This window comes from Macaca fascicularis, chromosome 20 (genome assembly GCF_037993035.2).
Source record: "Macaca fascicularis isolate 582-1 chromosome 20, T2T-MFA8v1.1".
NCBI lineage: Eukaryota > Metazoa > Chordata > Mammalia > Primates > Cercopithecidae > Macaca > Macaca fascicularis.
The window spans coordinates 62,385,166-62,398,934 of record NC_088394.1 but is presented as its reverse complement, the minus strand read 5'-3'; the positions used below and the strand labels follow the sequence as shown (position 1 = coordinate 62,398,934).

The following is a 13,769-nucleotide window of genomic DNA, read 5'->3' as shown; positions in this document are numbered from 1 at the left end:
AGGCTGCCAAGTGCAAGAGGTTGGGCTTCTTATCTTGCCTCTGTCACTTTCCCCGTAAGTGCCAGGAGAAGCCAGTTCCCCTCTGTGAGTCCTGGCCGCAGACCAGCAGGCATAGGCACATCCAGGCCGGATTGTCCTCATCATCCTCATCGACAATGCTTACCCAATGCCCTTACCCAATGCTATGCCTAGCCGCGTCGGGGTCCATGGCCAGCACTGTGCCAATCAGAGGCTTCTTCTGGTTTTCTTTCAGCTGGAAGTGGTAGAAAGGCTGCTGGAAGATGGGGGGCTCGTCCACATCTGTGATGTTTATGATGACCTGGGCTCTGTTTCCGGCGGGAGGGCTCAGGTATCGGAGGTCGATGGTGGGATCTGTGGCCTCGACAATGAAACTATATTGTTGGATGTATTCGTAATCCAGAGGCTGCATAAGAAAAAAGGATGGTGAGTGCCTGCTCTGGGCCAAGCATGTGGGTGGCACATGATCTGCACAGCAACTGTGCAAGGTAGTACCAGGACGACACCCATTTTATAGATGAGGGGCCCATGGCCTTGACAAGTGATATTTCTGAGGTCATCAAGAGAGCAGCTGGGCCTAATGTCTGTCTTCAGCTGCTCCCCATTTCGTCTCAGCAGCCTCATGGCCACACCCACAACCCTGGCTCTTTGCCTGGCTCTGTTTCCAGCGTTTGGGACATGCAATGGATCAACTATGGTCCTACTCTTACGGGCATCACTAGTGGTTCTACCCACAGGTCCTTAAGGACAGGCTTTTTCTTTGTTTTTGAGACAGAGTCTCACTCTTGGTGCCAGATCGGAGCGCAATGGTGCGATCTTGGCTCACTGCAACTTCTGCCTCCCAGGTTCAAGCGATTCTCTTACCTCAGCCTTCTAAGTAGCTGGGATTACAGGCACCTGCCACCACGCCCAGCTAATTTTGGTATTTTAAATAGAGACAGGATTTCACCATATTGGCCAGGCTGGTCTCAAACTCCTGACCTCAGGTGATCCACCTGCCTTGGCCTCCCAAAGTGCTGGGATTACAGGCGTGAGCCACCAGGCCCGGTCAGACATGCTTTTTCTTTATACCTTTGCTCAAGATGCTTCTCCTGCCCTTGCCTGCCTAGAAAACTCCTACTCATCCCTCAGGAAGCCAAACAGAAGGTAATCAGATGCTCTCTCAGAAACCCCTCCCAGCAGAGGTAATTGCTCCCTGTTCAGAGCTGCTGTGTATCACTTACACCTGGCTATACTTTTTTTGTTCATGCATATGTCTTCCCCATTTGCTGACACTGGAGGCTGTGTCTGCCTCTCCTTGATGTTTCCAGGCCCCAGCATGGGGCTGGGTCAGAGAAGGACTCAGGCCCAGGACTTGCAGTCCTCTGCATGGCCATTCCAGAGGCATTTTTTAATGCCCCCCACAGGTCCTCTCCCTCCTCTTCCAGATTCAGTTGATCTGGCTTCTCTGACTGTCAGCAGCATCCATTGTCAGTGGCCATCCATTTCATCACAATTACTCACTGTTTTCTTCATGCTGATGGATTTCTACTGGCCAGGACACAGGGCAGGCCAGAAAGTGCCAGAGAGGTAAAACCTCCAGGAGCAGTCCTGTCAACGCTACAGGAAGTGGGTGTATAAATACCCCAGCTCCCTCACCCTCAGCTGCTGCAACTCTGAGATATTTTCCACACTGACCCCCCAAAAGGGTCATTGCTCCTGGGGCTTCCTGGGGTCACCTCCCAGATAAATGATTTATACCCAATCTTTGCCTTAAGATCTGCTTCCCGAGTAACTTGCCCTAAGACACTGGATCACAGTCTCCACGAACACATGACCAGCTGGGAGCTTTGATGGTCCTTTGATGGTCTCTGGCCCAAGAGCAACCCCCAGGCAGGACCTGTGGGTGCCAAGAGCCCCAAGCCCCATGTTTGATGTTGTTACCATTGGCCTACAAACCTTCATGGGCTTGATGATGCCCTCGTTGTGGGTGGGGTTTGTCTCAATGGTGAAAGCATCCTGGTAGTCGCCCCGCAAGATGCTATACTTGGTCATCCGGTTCTGGGGCTCATCTGGGTCTTCAACAAACAGAGAGCCCACAGAGGTGCCCACACGGGTGTCCTCAGGCACGACAAATGTGTACTTGGCTGATGCAAACAGAGTACCCGAAAGGGCATTGGGTTAATGAGATAGACAAGGCGATTGTCTCTTTCAGATCTATTCTAACATATTTTGAGACAAGAAATGGGCATAATAAAATAATAATAAATAATAATATCCCTGGGATTCTCAAGGTAAAGAGGGTCTTCCCTATCTGTGTGTCCATCCATCTATCCCTCCATCCAATAAATAGCTATTAAGCACCTATTATATGCCAAGCACTTTGCTAGGGGACCTATCAATGGACAAGAGAGACAAGTCCTGCCTTCAGGGAGCTTATGCCATGTACAAGGAAGCCACTTCAGGACAACTGGCCTGTCTCTAGGGCGGCTGAATGACTGAACGACAGCATCAGCACTGGGAGTTGCAAGCGAGAGCCATCTGCCCCAGGGTATGGGAAAAGCTCTCATCAGACATTCTTTGTGGGGAGGATCAGTCTGTAGGTGGGGTCAGGGCCCAGCCTTGGCTCTGGATATAGAACTTTGCTGTCCCCATGTTCACTGGCTTGTGGGAATTTCTAGCTGGGACCTGAGTCTCAGGGCTTTGATTTTACAAGCCCATGGGATCTTGGTGAAACTGCTTGTGTCTCATGGTGGGACATCGTACAGTGGTGGCACCCAGCAAGGAGTGGGATTTCCCTCTGGCCTGTGAGGGGATTGTGGCAGGGGGCAGCAGGATGGCCTTGGGAATGTGGTACTGGGATGGAAACAGGGCCCCTCCCTTCACCCAAAGGACTCCTTTGGGCATCAGGCCTACCCTGGGATAGAGGGAGAGGTAAAGGGATTTGTAACTCTTCTCCCAGAGCCCCAAGTCACTGAGTCTGGGGTATCCCAGCCCCCCTTCCCAGGGCCCTAGAGGAGGGGCTCACTCTGGGTGAAGAAGGGGAAGTTGTCATTGATGTCTTGCAGAGTGACCAGCACGGTGGCCGTGCCCGAGTCCCCCCGGAGGCCCTGGGCATCTCGCGCTTCCACCACGATCTCGTACCTGGCCTGCTTCTCTCGGTCCAAGCTTTTGGTTATTGTGACAATACGTCCTGCAAAAAGAGTCCCAGCAGGAGCCATGTTACCAGCTTCTAGAAAATACTGACGCCTGGAGCCTGCCCAGAGAGAACCCGATTTAAGAGCTTCCCAGGTGATTCCACTGTGCAACTGGGGCTGAGAACTGTGAGTCTACAACCCACTACCTCCATGGTGTATACTGTGAGGCCGAAGCTGGCCCAATAGTTGGGTTCAGTATTGGTTCTCGCCACCTGAAATATTGTGTTGACAAAGACCATGAGGCCATATCTAGGCTCAAAGGGAAAGAGTTCTGTGATAGATTAATGATGTCTGCCTTGTTGCACTGTAGCATAGTAGTGGCATCTGTGCGACACATTTGCCATCTCTCTGAAAGACAGTTCCACTGGACTTCTGTCTTGCTCGCAAGAGTCAGTCCTTACATTTTTTGTTAAGTCACCACATGAGCAATTACTATGGGCCTTGTTATACAATCTAACTCAAACTTTACAGCTACCATACAATATAAATATAAGCATCCCCACTTCCTAGATGAGGGAACTAGGGCTTGCAGAAGTTAGTTGATTTGTCCAAGGTCTCTAGAGGGGGTGAGTAGCAGAGCTGGCTTTGGAATCCAGATCTGTCTGAACCTGCACCCAGAGCAGCTAGCCAGCGTCCTCTGCTACCCCTTGGTCACTTCTTGGGTAACGAGATCCTGATTTTGTTCCCTGGACTTGAGTCCATGTCTTGGGCACCTGCCTGCTTCCTTCTCCCTTGACCAGCCGCCTTGTCTTTATGTATGATACTGACTACTTCCATGGCACAGTGTGGTTCAGTGGCAGTGACACCTGTCAGCCTGGACTTCCCTTAGCACATGCACCTGGAGTATCCACCTCCCCTCGTCCCTCCAAGTCAGTGACTGTCCAGGATTGTTAGTCACACAGACCAGAATTATCGATGGCAAAATACTCTTTCCCCTTCAGGATTTGGTACATGACAGAGGCGTGGTCCCCCACAGTGGGGTCGTCTGCATCCACTGCTGTCACAGAGATGACCGAGGTCCCTGCAGAGAGAGAATCCTGGGGTTACTGACTTGTGACTACAAGGCCCCTTACCCCATTCCTGGAAGACAGCAGATGGGGCTCAGGCTGTGCTCTGTCCCTACCTCCCCCAGGTCCTGGGAAGAAAAGGCTGTTTTATTTTCTGAGGAGCCTGCATGGGGGCAAAGTGCTGGTGGCAGTGGAAGCCCAGCCAGGTCAACCTTGAAGGGGTCAAAGAGATCAGGTGGCTTGTGTGCTCCCTGGGGAAAAGAGGGAGGGGGTAGAGGGTTGGGGTCAGGGAGAGAAACCGAGGACAGCAATGAGCTGCTTCTCCCTCTCCTGGAAAGGTGCCCCCCAAAGGGGTGTCACTTCTCGCATCCCCTTGAACTCCAGGATCACACACTCAACCGAAAGGTCTGGTCCTAGGGCCCTGGCTGGAGACTCTGGACTAAGGGGGTGAGGAGGGAAGCTCTTTTCTGGCACCCCCTGGAGTCTGGGGGGTTCTGAAGAGGTAGAGTAATAACCTCCTGAGCCCAGAGCCCAGGATGGTGACACACCTTGGGGCTAGTGCTCTGTTCCCCACACCACTCCTGCATGGCCCCTAGAGATGAATCCTTTTGCCTTAGTGGCAGGCCATGACAATCTTCACATGTAAAGGCTATACTCTTTGTGTGCTAGTCCTGAGAGTCAGAGGCAGTGGGTGGAGTTTGTTCCAAAGAGTAGTGAGATACGTTTGTGCCTCTGATGGCCGGGGTGAGTTCATGATCAAAATCAGGGCACAGTCTATGACTAGGGGCAGGATTCAGTCCATGATCAGAATCAGGGCTCAGTCTATGACTAGGGTCAGGGCTCAGTCCATGATCAGGATCAGGGCTTAGTCTATGACTAGTGTCAGGGTTCAGTCCATGATCAGGATCAGGGCCAAGTTTATGACTGTAGTCAGGGCTCAGTCCATGATTAGGATCAGGGCTAGGTCTAGGACTAGGGTCAGGACTCAGTCCATGATCAGGATCAGGGCTCAGTCCATGATCAGGATCAGGGCTTAGTCTATGACTAGGGTCAGGACTCAGTCCATGATCAGGATCAGGGCTCAGTCTATGACTAGAGTCAGGGCTCAGTCCATGATCAGGATCAGGGCTTAGTCTATGACTAGTGTCAGGGTTCAGTCCATGATCAGGATCAGGGCCAAGTTTATGACTGTAGTCAGGGCTCAGTCCATGATTAGGATCAGGGCTAGGTCTAGGACTAGGGTCAGAGCTCAGCCTGTGGCCAGATCAGAGCTTGTTAGGAACTAGAGTTTCTTTCAAATCATATAAAGTGGCAACACAGGCCTTACAATCACTGCCCTGAACTCACTGGATTCCTACCCCAGGCAGTGAAGTGGCTGATGTGAGAGGTGCCCCCAGGTTGGGGATGAGGGAGGGAGGAGGGAGAAGAAGGAGGACAGAGTGGGCATACAACGTACCCACAGCCGATGACTCAGGCACGGACGCATTGAACAACCGATGCGTGAACACAGGCCAGTTGTCATTCACGTCATGAACTTTGATGGTGAAGCTTGAAGGAGTCTCCAGGTTTTCGCCAGTGTCCTTGTCCACAATGACAGCAGTGAGGTGGTACTCTGAGATGTTCTCCCGGTCCAGCCTCTCAATGGCAAACACGTCTCCTGTTTCTGCATCGACCCGGAAGACCTTGTCCACAAATTCTCCTTTGAGCAGGTACTTGGCGTTCTTGCGACTCACACTTGACTTGATCTAGAAAAGAAGAGGTGACGTGAACTGGGAATGGGTGGCGGCGGCTGCATGTGAGAGTATGTGAATGAGAATGTGTACACAAGTGTGCATGTGCATGTGTGTGCATGTGTGTTTGTGGTGTGTGTGGTGCTGGCCAGGGTCTCTAAGTGTGACACTGAGGTTTTTATCAAGAACCTCTGGCAGCCATAAAAAAGAATAAAATCATGTCCTTTGCAGCAACATGGATAGAGCTGCAGGCCATAATCCTAAATGAACCTAAGTGAACTAACCCAGAAGCAACAAATCCAACACCACATATTCTCATTTATAAGTAGGAGCTAAACAATTGGTACATATGACCATAAAAATTGAAATAATCAACACTGGGGATTCCCATAGAGGGGAGGTTGGGATAAGGGTGAGCGTTGACAAATAACCTATTGGCCATAATGCTCACTATTTGGGTAATGGGTACGCTAGAAGCCCAATCCCCACCAGTATGCAATACACATGTAACGAACACGGACATGTACCCCCGAAAATAAAATTTTTAAAAAGCCAAAAAGAACCTCTGACTAGTCACCAATGAATTGTTCTCATGGTGTGAGTTGCCTGGCAGAGTCCCAATATGCCTAGAATGGTGCCTGAACAGAGTAGGTGCTTAGAAAACTTTTTTTTTTTTGAGTGGAAAAATATACTTGGTGCCATTGGAAGGCAAAGGATATTTTTGCCCTGTAGAAGTCACTTAACCTCTCTGAGTTTTAGTTATCTCACTTGTAAAACGGAAATAATATCGCTTCTGATGTTGCTTTGCTCTGAGTAGAACAGCACCTTTGAAGATGAGTTCTGGGAAACACTGAACTCTTTTGCTGTTCCACACAAAGATGGAGTCCTAGCCAGTGGTGTGCTGGCACTGGATTGTATCACCTTGGCTTTTGAGAACCAGCTTAAATTTTCAGGAATATTTGTGAGCTGATTGTTAAATACAGCCATTATTACAAATTAAATTATATAAACTTACAATTAAATAAATCATATGAAAAACAACAAATTCCCAGAATTCATCGCTTCCTAATTATTTTGCTACCTTTGACTACGTTTTGAGGTTATCTGTGTTTATGGTATCTGTATGATGGAAATACTAAATAATGATGCGCTCATGAGTATCTTCTCCCATCTTGTCTTGGCCTTCGATGACATCACATCGATAGCTTGAAATGAGACATGTTGAGAGTATTTACACTGTGGAAATTGGCAAGTACTACAAATCAAACCCTTTCCCCTGGACAGCCAGTTGTCAAACATTTATCAGCACACCCCTGGGCCCAGTACAGGAAATGGTATATAAAATATTCTCTTCTTGGAGATTTACAATGTACAGCTCTGCAGAAGAGAACTCCAGTGAACTTTGTGTAACTCAGGATTTTCCATACTTCTCAGGCCACAGAATCATTTTTCTGTGTAACATGTACTGTTCATGTCCCAAGGAATAAGATTTGGAAAATAATATATGTAAAGCATCTTACACGAAACAGGGCTCAATAAGTGCTAGTTAATAATTATTAATAATAGAGCCACAGATTAGAGGATCTTAGAAGGCTAGAATTGCTAAACATTCCATTTAAAGAATCATAGAAACAGAAAATATTAGGAACAGTACAGTTCCCGTAGAATAGTATTTTATGCATATACAATGATACTCTCATAGAAGATTAGTATGTCCCCAAAATAGAATTCTATTCAATTAAAAAATATACCTGGGTGCCTGGGAGGTGCCAGGCTCCCACTAGGAGAACAGAGGGCACAGATCCCATTTGGCTCTCAGGACCTAGGTTTGCAGCCTCAGAGGCCAGCACGCTGAGGAAGTGCAACATTGCTTTTTTTTTTTTTTTTTTTTTTTTTTTGAGATGGAGTTTAGCTCTGTTGCCCAGGCTGGACTGCAGTGGCATGATCTTGGCTCACTGCAACCTCCACCTCCTGGGTTCAAGTGATTATTTTGCCTCAGCCTCCTCAGTAGCTGGAATTACAGGCACGTGCCACCACGCCTGGCTAATTTTTCTATTTTTAGTAGAGACGGAATTTCACCATGTTGGCCATGCTGGTCTCAAACTCCTGACCTCAAGCGATCTGCCTGCCTCAGCCTCCCAAAGTGCTGTGATTACAGGTGTGAGCCACCACGCCCAACCTCTTTTTATTTTTTTGAGACAGGGTCTCACTCTGTAGTCCAGGTTGGAGTACAGTGGTACAGTGTTGGCTCACTACAACCTCCCCTTCCTGAGCTCAATCGATCCTTCTGCCTCAGCCTCTGGAGTAGGTGGGACTACAGGTGTGCACCACCAAGCTTGGCTAATTTTTGTATTTTTTTGTAGAGATGGGGTCTCACTATGTTGTCCAGGCTGTTCTCAAACTCCTGGGCTCAAGCAATTCTCCTGCCTTGGTCTCTCAGAATGCTGGGATTACAGGCATAAGCTACTGAGTCTGCCTCACATGATTTAAGGTCAAATAGAGCAAGGGATTTTACGTGAAGGCATCTGGTGAGGACTCTTAGAAAGGCTGGGCTCGGGTGGGTGCGGTGGCTCACGCCTGTAATCCCAGCACTTTGGGAGTCCAAGGTGGGTGGATCACTTGAGGTCAGGAGTTTGAGACCAGCCTGGCCAACATGGTGAAACCCCATCTCCATTAAAAATACAGAAAAAAAAAAAAATTAGCTGGCTGTGGTGGCACACGCCTGTAGTCCCAGCTACTTGGGAGGCTGAGCAAGGAGGATCATTTGAGCCCCAGAGGCAGAGGTTGCAGTGAGCCAAGATCACGCCACTGCACTCCAGCCTGGGTGACTGAGTGAGACTCTGACTCTCAAAAAAAAAAAAAAAAAGGGCTGGACTCCTCCAGAGAACTCAAAGAGGCTGGGGTCTCAAGAAAGAAGAGGGAGATTCCAGAAGGGTATGGCCACATCCCATGAGGTCTGGAAAGTGTCCCCAGGGTTTAGCAGCAGTGCAGTCATTGGAGCCCTCAGTGAGGGCAGTGACAGGGGTTGATAGGGTGGGAAGTTAGATGATGCAGCCTAGGGAAAAGTCTAGAAGGGGAGGAAGTGGAGACAGGGAGTGAGGATCGCCCCCTTGGTTGGGGAGGGTGGGAGAGAGGTGGGCAGCGACAAGCATCTTGGAGCAGGGCTGTGGCGTGCAGGGGGCAGGTGGGTTCATGAGGATGTACTAAGGCCCAGTGGCTGGGATGCATGATGAACAGCTGGACTAGAGGCAAGAAGCTATGCCTCAGTTCTGTAACCGGTGACCTGTGAGGACAGTGGAGACTCAAAGAGAAGGGGACAGTCTGGGGCCCTGTGTGAGTTGCTCAAGGTGAGGATAAGATGGTGGTCTTCCAACTGGGCTCTGGGTGAATGTGTTAGGACCCACCAGGGCAGGGAGGATGGAGGGAGGAAATCAGCTTGGATCTGTGTGATTGGAGTTCTGCATACAATTTCATATGAGTGTCCAGTTTCTGTTTTCCTTCCCTTCAATTTTTCTTCCCTAGACTTTATTTTTTAGAACAGTTCCAGATTTACAGAAAAATTAAGAAACTAGGGCAGAGAGTTCCCAGACGCCTGCTCCTCTTTTTCCCGGAGTATGAACGTCTTACATGAGTGTGGTGCATTTGTTATAATTAGTGGACCAATACGGATGCATTATTATTTACCAGAGGGCATAGTTTATGCAGAGTTCCTCAGTTTTTTGTTTTGTTTTTTTTTTTTTACCCAATATCTTTTGTCTATTTCAGGATTCCACACTGGATACCACATTCCACTGAGTTATCATGTTTCTTTAAGCACCTCATGGCTGTGATAGTTTCTTAGACTTTCATTGGTTTCTGATGACCTTGACAGTTTTGAGGAGTACGAGTCAGGTATTTTGCAGGATGCCCCTCTGTTGGAATTTGTCTGCTGTTTTTCTCATGATTAGATGAGGGTTATGGGTTTCTGGGAGCCTCCACTCCTCCCACCCCTGTTTTCTAAGATCACTGTATTTAAACATAACATCTCAATGCCAAAAACCCATATTTGTGGGTTCAGAAGGCAGCTCAGGACTTGCTCCCATTGTTCAGTCACGTCTGTAAACAAAGGCTCCAGGCTCTGACCTTGATAAACAGGGACTTCCTTCCCTCGGATGACATCCTCAGGAGCTGGAGGTGATCCTTGGAGCCCTGTCCTTGCCTTTTCCACACACCCTTGTTTTTTCCCAGTGTGACGACCCCTCGTGGTTCCTTGGAGACCCAGCCCCACGCCAGGGCTAAGTGAACGCTGTTGGCAAATGACAGCAGGCCTGGCGTTCTTCCTGCTGCTAGAGACCCTTGGGCAAGCCCTTGAAAGGTTGCCCCCACTTTCTATGGACTTTCCCTGACTCACTCCACAGATTTTCCTTGAGGTCAGACATTCTTTTTAGAGGCTGATTCAAGGCACAATTATCCCACCAGGAAGGATGCAGGTGGATTGACGACATTTTCCTCTATGACACAGAGCTCGCATTTGTGTTGAGAGTCAGGAATGCCGGTTTTCCTATGGCTGCGTTCTCCTTGGGGCTCTGTGCTGGTCTCCTTGTGTGACCCTGGGCAAGTGTCTCCCCCTGTGAGTGGCCATGCTGGAGGACTTCAAGATCCCAGTTATTGTTGGGAGCCATGGGCACAGCCAGCTGGCTGTGGGTGGGGCTCCAAGTGGAGATTCCCCAGCTGGCCCCATTCCCATCCAATTTTGTCAAATGCTGCACAGATCTTTCCTAATTTCCCAAATGGGAAAATTTCATGGCAGCCATGGTTGGCCCTGCCCTAAACCCTGAACCCTGAGGTCACACCGGCCTTCTCAGCCTGAGCATGGGATGGCCCTATACCCGGTCCGCAGACCAAGCTCTGCTGGGGCATTTCTGGTACCATGGCCAGACTGGGCCTTCCCATCGAAAGTTCCTCTCCAGTCTGTTTATCTATAGCCAGAGGGCACCCCCACACCATTTGTGGGATTCTTTGTCTGAAGTATGCTGCCCCTCTAGACCAGGATGGGTAAACTGTTTCTGTAAAGGGCAGGGAGCAAATATTTGCAGACTTATGGGTCATTTGATCTTTGTCACCACCACTCAACTTTGCCATTGTAGCATGAAAGCAGCTGTGGGCAAACCGTAAATGAATAAATGTGGCTGTGTTCCGATAAAACTGTATTTGCAAGTCCAGGCAGTGGGCTGGATTGGGCCCGCAGTGGGTAGTTTGCTGATCCCTGCTCTAGACTGCCATCTCCATGAGGGTGGGGAGCATGTCTGCCTTAGCCCACTGTTGTTATCTTTCTGGCACCCAGTCCAGTGCTTGGAATGATCCTTCCTTTCTTCAGTACATTGATATGTTCTTTTTTGCACCTATCATTTAGATTCCAAGAAGCTGACAAAGTGAGATTTTAATGCACCCAAAAGAAACTTTCCTCCTCATTGAAAATTCTGAAAGCACACAGTCCATCTACCTGTCATTGTGTGTGAAATTCCACTACTAGGACCATTCCTTTCAATTAGACTGGATGGCTTTGACATCAATGACAATTTGACATGGTGAGGCAATTCAGCAGTCACTCAGATATGCTCTGAGCTCTAGGAGGATGGGCTTGGGATAGACACGTTTTAAAAGAGGACAAAGTGAGGGTCAGAGTCTGAGGTCCTGCCCTGGAGGGCAGGCTTGGGTCAGGTACCTCATTACAGGTGATGTGGAATATGGGGAGCTTTGTGGGGTCACAGGGAACCAGGGATAGCCTGAGAGAAGGGCTTTTTGAGGAGGTTCAAAGGCCTAGACTGGAGTTGACAAAAATATGGCCTGGATGGTTAACTTCATTTTCAGCACAATTCTGTGGAAGGCTGCACAGTTCTTTTCTGATCTTTCAAATGGGAAAATTTCATGGCAGGCTTGGCTGGTCCTGTCCTAAACCTTGAACCCCCAGGCCAGATGAGTCTCCTCAGCTTGGGCACTGGATGGCCCTTCTGTTAGTGATATCTAGTTTACAGACCAAGGTCTGGGAGAAATTGAACCATAGAGTTCACCACCAGCTCCACCACCATCATCGTCACCTCCATTATCACCACTATCAACACTTATCTTTTGTCACTACCATCATCACCACCACCATCTCCATCAACACTTATCCTTCACCACTACCATCACCATTACCACCACCATCATCACCACCATCACAACCACCACCTGCTCCTTTACCATCACTACCATCACCACCACTGCCACCTTTTCCTTCCCCATCCTCACCACCATCACCATCACTATCATCATCACTTCCATCATCATCACCATCATCATCACCATTACAACCACCACCTACCCCTTTATCATCACTACCATCACCATCATCACAACCACCACCTAACCCTTTATCACTACCACCACCATCATGACCACCATCACAACCACCACCTGCCCCTTTACCATCACTACCATCATCACCACTGCCAACTTGTCCTTCCCCATCCTTACCACCATCACCATCGCTATCATCATCACTTCCATCATCACCACCATCAACATTTATCTTTCATCACCACCATCATCATCACTATTACAACCATCACCTACCCCTTTATTATCACCACCATCACCATCATCACAACCACCACCTACCCCTTTATTACCACCATCACCATCATCACAACCATCAAAACCATCACCTACCCCTTTATCATCACATCACCATCATCACAACCACCACCATCATCACAACCATCACAACCACCACCTACCCCTTTATCACCACCACCATCATCACAGCCATGACAACCACCCACCTTTATCATCACCACCATCACCACCACCACCATTCCCACCACTCCCACCACCACCTTGCCCTTTCCCATCCTCACCACCATCACTATCACTACCATCACCACTGCCACCATTACCACCACTCCTTCCACCACCACGAGTTCTACCACTATTGCTACCACCTTCACCTTTATCATCTCCACTCCTACAACCACCACAATATCTATTACCACCTTTGCCACCATCGCCATCACCACCACCACTGTCACTACGGGCCAGCTGCTGATGGCTTCTCCTGTCCTGGGGCTTGAGCCTTACCTTGCCTACATGATGGGGCAGTGAGGTGTTTTTCTCTTCATCAATGTGCATCTGGTTCCAAATCCAGTCTCTCTTTTGGCGCCGGTGGGTGGGCAGCAGGCTGGGGGTGTCCCGTTGGGCAGGGTTAGCACCTGCTGCTGCTGCTGCTGCCGCCGCTGCCAGCAGGCCCAGGCAGGCGCCCGATGTGGCGACCAGCATCATGAGCCTCTGCATCTTCCCAGGAGGAACAGATCTGGGGAAAGAGGAGACACCTTCAGACTCTGTCTGAGTGACGGATGAAAGGAGTACTTAGACACAGGTATTTTGCATGAGAGCAGCTAGCTATAATGCTAAAAGCTTGGGGCAAACGTAATCTGCGGGTAATTAACATTATCATTCCCCCTTTCAGGGAGCAGTCAGGCACTCGGATGAGCAAAGGTAGGTTTTAGGACAACATGAGTAAACAAGCCCATTTAGGATACATTTCCCTACACTTCCTTGTACCTACTTCTCACCCTCTGCCTCAGGGTAGAACAGCTGCCTTCTGCTTATTCTTCCCCGAAGTTATGCAAAACCTTTTGACCTTTCCAGAGGGTTTGCGTCCTTTCCCTATAATTTCTTCCACCACTCTGAGCCATCTCCCGCATGTGGTGGCCACTGCCTAAGGGTGTGAGCAGCTCCCACAGGGAACCGAACTCCCTTTATCTATTCACTGCTTCATCCTTCACTGTCTGCTGACACCAGCAGAACCAGACCCCCTT

The 13,769-nt window shown here is 49.2% G+C and overlaps 1 protein-coding gene across 1 annotated transcript in view; it reads right to left on the bottom strand.

Annotated features, from left to right (window-relative positions):
• The window catches only part of CDH5 (cadherin 5), a 38,593-nt gene that overhangs the window by 12,355 nt on the left and 12,469 nt on the right, over positions 1–13,769 (bottom strand). Inside the window, exons 2-7 of the mRNA XM_005592138.4 lie at positions 13,030–13,261; positions 5,658–5,946; positions 4,099–4,215; positions 3,026–3,190; positions 1,957–2,144; positions 177–424 (exon numbers count right to left, since the gene is read on the bottom strand). Coding sequence (XP_005592195.1) covers positions 177–424; positions 1,957–2,144; positions 3,026–3,190; positions 4,099–4,215; positions 5,658–5,946; positions 13,030–13,242 — 1,220 coding nt within the window. The 5' untranslated portion in view covers positions 13,243–13,261. The remainder of the gene's footprint in view (positions 1–176; positions 425–1,956; positions 2,145–3,025; positions 3,191–4,098; positions 4,216–5,657; positions 5,947–13,029; positions 13,262–13,769) is intronic.